Source organism: Salmo salar, chromosome 13, assembly GCF_965601325.2.
Source record: "Salmo salar chromosome 13, fSalSal1, whole genome shotgun sequence".
NCBI classification, from domain to species: Eukaryota; Metazoa; Chordata; class Actinopteri; order Salmoniformes; family Salmonidae; genus Salmo; species Salmo salar.
In genome coordinates, this window is record NC_138303.1 from 47,684,820 (window position 1) to 47,694,695 (window position 9,876).

At 40.4% G+C, this 9,876-nt stretch overlaps 1 protein-coding gene across 1 annotated transcript; it reads left to right on the forward strand.

Moving 5' to 3' along the window:
• The first annotated feature begins 325 nt into the window (after positions 1-325).
• On the forward strand, positions 326-1,775 carry LOC106567320 (transcription factor HES-2). The gene is made up of 3 exons (XM_014136457.3): positions 326-604; positions 716-899; positions 1,019-1,775. The coding sequence occupies exons 1-3, from the start codon at positions 380-382 to the stop codon at positions 1,333-1,335; spliced, it is 726 nt and encodes a 241-aa protein (XP_013991932.1). The 5' UTR covers positions 326-379; the 3' UTR covers positions 1,336-1,775.
• Positions 1,776-9,876: the final 8,101 nt, after the last annotated feature.

Genomic DNA, 9,876 nt, shown 5'->3' on the forward strand with positions numbered 1-9,876 from the left:
CAAATAAAGCAATTTACAATGTGTCAATAAGCAAGTTGTAGGCTATCTAAAAAATGCAACCGAATAAACCTTAATGCTGTTTATTAAACATGATGTTATCATATTTTACAGTTTTACTTTTAAAATTGGATTTCAGGATAGTTTAGGATCCCACGTGTTCTATAAGCATTTAGGTTATACGCAAGGATGGAGATGGTGCACATGAATGAATGAAACTTTAAATATCTTTATAGCTACCACAAAATGCAATACCACCAGTGAGACATGCCAGTTGTGGAAGCCAAATTTCAACCCTATATCCCCACAGGCCAGATGGTCAAGTCGAGTGCATGTGTTGCTGTCCCAAAGGCATAGTCCCCTGCGTCAAGACTCCAAGACAATGGATGGAGGTCTCCCACCGACGCGCGAGACTCGCATAAATAGAGCGCTCTCCCTCTGCTCAGCACACAGCAGCTCACCGCCTCGCAAAGAGCACATCGCCTCTCTCCTAAAAGCACAACTTCTAGCTAAAGACATGACTCCAAGAATCACTCCTGAGACTACCCAGCTTTCCCCCTCAAGGTCCACGGTGGCCCAGAGGAAAGAAGCGAACGAACTGAGAAAGGTAAGCGAAACTAACAGTAAAATGTGTTTATCATCAACTCGCTATACTGGAGCTTTCGTTCAATGCTATACCCTTTTGGAGTTACTAATGGCTTTTTATCGCTTCTTCCAGACTCTAAAGCCTTTGTTGGAAAAGAAAAGGCGCGCACGCATCAACGACAGCCTCGGTCACTTGAAGACTCTCATCCTCCCTCTGGTCGGCAAAGACAACGCTCCATACTCGAAGCTTGAGAAAGCCAATATTCTGGAGATGACCGTCCGATTCCTCCGAGATCTCCCTTCATCTCCAGTCAAAAGTGAGTATTGTTTCAGAAAGCTTATTATGTCATGTTGTATATGTGTACTGTATTGTATGTATAAGTTGTACATTTGTCATTGGGTCATTAAACTAAACTTTCGCCTATTTTTTTTCCAGGTTCATCAGACAGCTTCAAAGAAGGGTACAAAGCCTGCCTGCAGCGGGTCACCGCTCTGATCCCCAAAACGAACCTGGACAAAGAGTCGTGCCAGCGGGTGAACGACTTCATCCAACAGTCCATGTCTGCGTCCGTCGACCCAGCCTGTCAGAACTGTTGTGCCCAGAGCTCCAGGGCTTTCCCCCAGATTCAGCAGAGACTCCTGAGCCTCAAAGCCAACGTTGGCTCCAGAATCGAGAACCACTCAAACTCGCTTCCCAACCGGCCCCAGCCAGTGCCACAAGCTGTCAATACGAACATGTGGAGACCCTGGTAGATTAGACAGACGCTCCCTTAGCGAGCATTGTTTTGTGATATATATCTATATAAACGCTGTTAATGTAGATATTAACTGGAAGAGATGAGGGAGTTAGTACACGTTTGACTAGTAATGTATTTATTCATTCACAGACAAATCAGATGAGCACTGATTTTATGAGCAGACAAATTCTATGATCTTTGTTAGGCTAAATGCAATCCTCTTTGGGGTTTCCAAGATTTGGGTTGTAGACAACACAATTGTAAAACCCCAAGGGTTATTTTGTTTGAGGTTTGCGCTATTGACTTAAGTATTTTTTGGTCTGTGCAAAGGAGTAGACTGTAAACACTGTGTGTTATAGTAATGTATTATTTATTTGATGAAAACACAATTTAGTGTTTAAACGATTTTGTCATTGATCATATACTTTCAATAAAAGCTCATTATAAAAAAAGAAACTTTTGTTGTATTTTCTCAGTATTGGTAACATTACTCCAACAACATGAAACATTGGATTGAACATGTGTTTATAATCTAAATGACCAATATTTACATGCACCATCAACATGACATTTTCCAGAAAATGTTTCTGGATAAAGACATGCTACATTTAGGAGATGCTTTTGCCTTCTGCTTGATGTGAAGCCAATGAATGGGTTGTTCTGTCTCTGGACACATCCGTTTATGAGACCAGATTGCTCTTACTGTCCTGTATTTCAATGTCTCTTTAGGGGTCAGTATAGATTCCAAAAATTGTATTAACAAAATCTGTATTTGTTATTCAAGTTAAAAGGCACATCAGCCTGAGCCTGCCAGTTGTCTATCCTAAGCTGAGGGATGGGGCTAGAGAAATGTAACCAAATGTAACCAAATTCAGTCAAGGAGCAATAGTTGCAAGGAGTGACAGTCTATGAGATCTAGATAATAGTTCTAAACAACATATATAGTCTGGTACATTATATATAGCACATTAGAGGCTGCTGATTAGCACTTTAGAGTCTGCTGCCCTATATACATGGACTTGGAACCACTGGCCACTTTAATAATGGAAAACTAGTCACTTTAATAATGTTTACATATTTTGCATTACTCACCTCATATGTATATACTGTATTCTATCATATTCTACTATATCTTAGTCTATGCCGCTCTGACATTGCTTGCCCAAATATTAACTTACATCTAGATGTTCCGCTAGCGGAACACCTGCTCCAATATCCAATGATAGGCGTGGCGCGAATTACAAATTCCTCAAAAATCCCAAAACTTCCATTTTTCAAACATATGACTATTTTACTCCATTTTAAAGACAAGACTCTCCTTTATCTAACCACACTGTCCGATTTCAAAAAGGCTTTACAGCGAAAGCAAAACATTAGATTATGTCAGCAGAGTACCCAGCCAGAAATAATCAGACACCCATTTTTCAAGCTAGCATATAATGTCACAAAAACCAAAACCACAGCTAAATGCAGCACTAACCTTTGATGATCTTCATCAGATGACACTCCTAGGACATTATGTTATACAAAACATGCATGTTTTGTTCAATCAAGTTCATATTTATATCAAAAACCAGCTTTTTACATTAGCATGTGACGTTCAGAACTAGCATTCCCACCGAACACTTCCGGTGAATTTACTAAATTACTCACGATAAACGTTCACAAAAAACATAACAATTATTTAAAGAATTATAGATACAGAACTCCTTTATGCAATCGCGGTGTCCGATTTTAAAATAGCTTTTCGGTGAAAGCACATTTTGCAATATTCTGAGTAGATAGCCCGGCCATCATGGCTAGCTATTTTGACACCCACCAAGTTTGGTACTAACCAAACTCAGATTTACTATAAGAAAAATTGGATTACCTTTGCTGTTCTTCGTCAGAATGCACTCCCAGGACTTCTACTTCAATAACAAATGTTGGTTTGGTTCCAAATAATCCATAGTTATATCCAAATAGCGGAGTTTTGTTCGTGCGTTCAAGACACTATCCGAAGGGTAAAGAAGGGTGACGCGCCCGACGCGTTTCGTGACAAAAAAAATCGAAATATTCCATTACCGTACTTCGAAGCATGTCAAACGCTGTTTAAAATAATTTTTTATGCGATTTTTCTCGTAAAAAAGCGATAATATTCCAACCGGGAAACCCTGTTTTCGTTCAAAGATGAAAAAATAAAAACATGGTGTCGGCTCGTGCACGCGCCCCCAGTCTCATTCTTCTCAGATCGACCACTATCCAAATGCGCTACTGTTTTTCAGCCATGGCCTGCAAAGTCACCATTCAACGTTCTGGCGCCTTCTGAGAGCCTATGGGAGCGTTAGAAAAATGTCACGTTATGCCAGAGATCCCCTGTTTTGGATAGAGATGATCAAGAAGGCCAAGAAATAGTCAGAGAGGGCGCTTCCTGTTTGGAATCTTCTCAGGTTTTGGCCTGCCAAATGAGTTCTGTTATACTCACAGACACCATTCAAACAGTTTTAGAAACATTGGAGTGTTTTCTATCCAAAGTTACTAATTATATGCATATTCTAGTTTCTGGTCAGGAGTAATAATCAGATAAAATCGGGTACGTTTTTTATCCGGCCGTGAAAATACTGCCCCCTATCCATAACAAGTTAATATATTCTTAATTCCATTCCTTTACTTTAGATTTGGGTGTATTGTTGTGAAATTGTTAGATATTACTGTTAGATATTACTGCACTGTTAGAGCTAGGAATACAAGCATTTTGCTACACCCGCAATAACATCTGCTAAACACGTGTATGTGACAAATAAAATATGATTTGAGTAAAATGACAACAAAACATATTGGCTTCACAACAGATAGCACCCCTAATACATCCCGTGGCTTGGAATTAACTCTTCACTGAGCAAACTCACTGTGAACATATTTCCTTGACATTTTCATGCATTGTGTCAGTTTCATACTAAGTACATGAGACCCCATTGCGCCAAAATATGTAACCTACATCCTGTGATGCCATAAAGCTCTCTTCCCTACGTGGCAGATGGCCCTTTATCTACTTCCCCAGAGTCAGATGAACTTGCGGATACCATTTTTATTCGTGTCCAGTAGGGAGTTAGAGGTAGCAGATACCATAGACTTCCAGCCATTACGCTAACGCTTGTTAGCAACTTCCTTCAAACTGCACGCAGAGACATAAAAATGGTATCCACGGTTCATCTGACTCTGGGGAAGTAGACAACATATTCCTTTTGGTAAAGGGATGGAGAATCTGAAATGTGAAATATTTAACCAACCATGCTATTTTGTTTGTTTTTTCGCGTTGTTCGTAACTTGTTTTGTACATAATGTTGCTGCTACCATCTTTCATGACTGAAAAGAGCTTCTGGACATCAGAACTGGGATTACTCACCTCAAAATGGATGAGGAGTTCTTCTTCAATGAGTCGGACTCGAGGGATATACTACGGAAACCCGACCAGGCCCAGATCCCCGTGATTCGCTGGAAAAGTAAACAAAGGTTTCGCGGAAGGTGATCAGGATGCCTTGTGAGGATGAGGCGCGAGTGGCTAATTTGCCCGTGCCTTCCGTTCTGCTAGCTAACGTTCAATCGCTGGAAAATAAATGGGACGAACTGAAAGCACATATATCCTACCAACGGGACATTTTAAACTGTAATATCTAATATCAGAAGTCAAAATTAATTTACTAATAGCTAACAAAGGTCCTTATTCTTCTGACTCAGTTCATACATTTCTCAATTGTAGGTCAGCAGAAAAATCCCTGCAGAGTTTGTTTTATTAATCTGAACGACGACATTAAGAACATACAGCTGGCGGGTTATACACATGCTATCGGCAGGACAGAACAGCAGCCTCTGGTAAGACACGGGGTGGGGGCATTTGCATATTTCTAAACAATAGCTGGTGCACGATATCTAAGGATGTCTCATGGTTTTGCTCACCTGAGGTAGAGTATCTAATGATAAGCTGTAGACCACACTATCTACAGTGGAAGTCAGAAGTTTACATACACCTTAACGAAATACATTTAAACTCAGTTTTTCACAATTCCTGACATTTAATCCTAGTAAAAATTCCTTGTCTTAGGTCAGTTAGGATCACCACTTTATTTTTAGAATGTGAAATGTCAGAATAATAGTAGAGAGAATGGTTTATTTCAGCTTTTATTCTTTCATCACATTCCCAGAAGTTTACATACACTCAATTAGTATTTGGTAGCATTGCCTTTAAATTGTTTAACTTGGGTCAAATATTTCGGGTAGCCTTCCACAAGCTTCCCACAATAAGTTGGGTGAATTTTGGCCCATTCCTCCTGACAGAGCTGGTGTAACTGAGTCAGGTTTGTAGGCCTCCTTGCTTGCACACGCTTTTTCAGTTCTGCCCACAAATGTTCTATAGGAAGGAGGTCAGGGCTTTGTGATGGCCACACAAATTCCTTGACTTTGTTGTTCTTAAGTCTTTTGCCACAACCTTGGAAGTAAACTTGGGGTCATTGTCCATTTGGAAGACCCATTTGCGACCAAGCGTTAACTTCCTGACTGAAGCCTTGAGATGTTGCGTCAATATATCCACATCATTTTGTTCCTCATGATGCCATCTATTTTGTGAAGTGCACCAGTCACAGCAAAGCACCCCCAGAACATGATGCTGCCACCCTGTGCTTCACGGTTGGGATGGTGTTCTTCGACTTGCAAGCCTCCCCCTTTTTCCTCCAAACATAATGATGGTCATTATGGCCAAACAGTTCTATTTTTGTTTCATCAGACCAGAGGAAATTTCTCCAAAAGGTATGATCATTGTCCCCATGTGCAGTTGCAAACCGTAGTCTGACTTTTTATGGCGGTTTTGGAGCAGTGGCTTCTTCCTTGCTGAGCGGTCTTTCAGGTTATGTCGATATAGGACTCGTTTTACTGTGGATATAGATACTTTTGTACCTGTTTCCTCCAGCATCTTCACAAGGTCCTTTGCTGTTTGTTCTGGGATTGATTTGCACTTTTGGCACCAAAGTACATTCATCTCTTGGAGATAGAACACATCTCCTTCCTGAGCAGTATGATGGCTGCGTTGTCCCATGGTGTTTATACTTGCATACTATTGTTTGTACAGATGAACGTGGTACCTTCAGGAGTTTGGAAATTGCTCCCAAGGATGAACCAGACTTCTGGAGGTCTAAACATTTTTTTTCTAGGGTCTTGGCTGATTTCTTTTGATTTTCCCATGATGTCAAGCAAAGGTAGGCCTTGAAATACATCCACAGGTACGCCTCCAATTTACTCAGATGATGTCAATTAGCCTATCAGAAGCTTTTAAAGCCATGACATCATTTTCTGGAATTTTACAAGCTGTTTAAAGGCACAGTCAACTTAGTGTATGTAAACATCTGACCAACTGGAATTGTGATACAGTGAATTATAAGTGAAATAATCTGTCTGTAAACAATTGTTGGAAAAATTACTTATGTCATGCACAAAGTAGATGTCTTAACCGACTTGCCAAAACTATAGTTTGTTAACAAGACATTTGTGGAGTGGTTGAAAAACGAGTTTTAATGACTCCAACCTAAGTGTATGTAAACTTCCGACTTCAACTGTAAGTATCAAAGTAAATGTGGTTGCTAAAATATGCTTAAACCTGTCTGGGCTAGGGGGCAGAATTTTCATGGCCGGATGAAAAACGTACCCAATTTAAACAGGTTACTACTCTGGCACAGAAACTAGAATATGCATATTATTAGTAGATTTGTATAGAAAACACTCTGAATTTTCTAAAACAGTTTGATTGTGCCTGTGAGTATAACAGAACTCATATGGCAGGCAAAAACCTGAGAAAAATCCAAGCAGGAAGTGAAAAGTGGGAATTGCATTTCTTTTGATTATCTATCGAAGCTCAGGTGTCTGTGGGGTGACGTTGCACTTCCTAAGGCTTCCATTGGCTGTCTAAAGCCTTCAGAAAGTGGTTTGAGCATTTTCCTGTTACTGGGCAGAGTATAGGAGCTCAGTTACTGAGTGGTCTGCCTGGCAACAAAGGGATTGGATATGCTCGGTCCCGCGAGCGCGCCCCTCCTTCTTTTTCTTCTTGAATGAATATGCTATTGTCCGGTTGGAATATTATCGCAATTCTACGTTAAAAATACCATAAAGATTGATTTTAAACAGCATTTGACATGCTTCTATGTACGGTAATGGAACATTTTGATTTTTCGTCTCTTGTTCCGCACTCGCGTGTTACCCTTTGGATGGTGACCTGAACGCACAAACAAAACTGAGGTATTTGGACATAAATATGGATTATTTGGAACAAAAACAACATTTCTTGTGGAAGTAGCAGTCCTGGGAGTGCATTCTGACGAAGATCAGCGAAGGTAATACAATATTTCTAATACTAATTCTGAGTTTAGGTTGCCCCGAATTTGGCGGGTGTCTGAATAGCTCGCCGTGATGGCTAAGCTATGTATTCAGAATATTGAAAAATGTGCTTTCTCCATAAAGCTATTTTAAAATCTGACACAGCGGTTGCATAAAGGAGTAGTCTATCTATAATTCTTAAAATTATTGTTATGTATTTTGTCAACGTTTATGATGAGTATTTTTGTAAATTGATGTGCACATTCACCAGACGTTTTGATGGGAATACATTTTCTGAACATCACGCGCCAATGTAAAATGCTGTTTTTGGATATAAATATGAACTTTATCGAACAAAACATACATGTATTGTGTAACATAATGTCCTAGGAGTGTCATCTGATGAAGATCGTCAAAGGTTAGTGCTTCATTTCGCTGTGTTTTGGGTTTTATTGACACATGTCCTTGCTTGGAAAATGGCTGTGTGATTATTTTTGTCTATGTACTCTCCTAACATAATCTAATGTTTTGCTTTCGCTGTAAAGCCTTTTTGAAATCGGACAATGTGGTTAGATTAACGAGAAGTGTATCTTTAAAATGGTGTAAAATAGTCGTATGTTTGAGAAAGTTGAATTATGACATTGTTGTTTTTGAATTTTTCACCCTGATATTTCACTGGCTGTGTCGCTGGCGTCCCACCTAGCCCATAGAAGTTAAGTATCAAAAGTAAAAGTATGAATAATAAAAAATTCCTTATATTAAGCAAACCAGACGGCACAATATTCTTGTTTTTTAATTTACGGATAGCCAGGGTAACACTCCAACACTCAGACATAATTTACAAACAAAGCATTTGTGTTTAGTGAGTCCGCCTGATCAGAGGCAGTAGGGATGACCAGGCATGTTCTCTTGATAAGTGAGCGAATTGAAGGTACCACGTTCATCTGTATAAACAATAGTACGCATGTATAAACACCAAGGGGCCACGCAGCCGTCATTCCGCTCAGGAAGGAGACGCGTTCTTTTGTACACGTTTCCTCCAGCATCTTCACAAGGACCTTTACTGTTGACAGCATTTACAAACAAAGCATTTGTGCTTAGTGAGTCCGCCTGATCAGAGGCAGTAGGGATGACCAGTGTGATAAGTGTGCGAATTGGACCATTTCTGTCCTGCTAAGCATTCAAAATGTAACCAGTACCTTTGGGTGTCAGTGAAAATGTACGGAGTAAAAAGTACATAATTTTCTTTAGGAATGTAGTGAAGTAAAGTTGTCAAAAATAGAAATAGTAAAGTACAGATTCCCAAAAAAACTTACGCAGTACTTTACACCAATGATTTAAATGAGCTCCCAATGCATGTCTATGGCAATAAAAGGGCCATAGACTTACATGGTGAAAATGTTGGCATGCACCTCCTCTTACACCATTTAACCTCTCAACACCAAACCAACGTTGAGATGTTCAGACTGACCCAACTTACATTCATTGCTTTCAGAATTGTTATATCATTTACACATTTTGAACTACAGTCTATAACCATGTTAAATGTTCATAAACGCTCCATAGAATTGAACAGGAAGTATTTGGATGTGCCACTGCTCTTACACCGTTTAAGCTATCAATACAAAAGCAACTTTGAGATGTTCAGACTGACCTGAATTAGATTACTTCCAATTTTTTATACTATTTATACTTTTTCAACTATAACCATTTAAAAATGTGCAGGGCTCCGGGCAGCCGAGCGGAAATGGAGGAAAACTCGCCTCCCTGCGGACCTGGCATCCTTTCACTCCATCCTCTCTACATTTTCCTCTTCTGTCTCTGCTGCTAAAGCCACTTTCTACCACTCTAAACTCCAAGCACCTGCCTCTAACCCTAGGAAGCTCTTTGCTACCTTCTCCTCCCTCCTGAATCCTCCTCCCCCCCCCCCCCCTCCTCCCTCTCTGCGGATGACTTCGTCAACCATTTTGAAAAGAAGGTTGACGACATCCGATCCTCGTTTGCTAAGTCAAACGATACCGCTGGTCCTGCTCACACTGCCCTACCCTGTGCTTTGACCTCTTTCTCCCCTCTCTCTCCAGATGAAATCTCGCGTCTTGTGACGGCCGGCCACCCAACAACCTGCCCACTTGACCCTATCCCCTCCTCTCTTCTCCAGACCATTTCCGGAGACCTTCTCCCCTACCTCACCTCGCTCATCAACTCATCCTTGACCGCT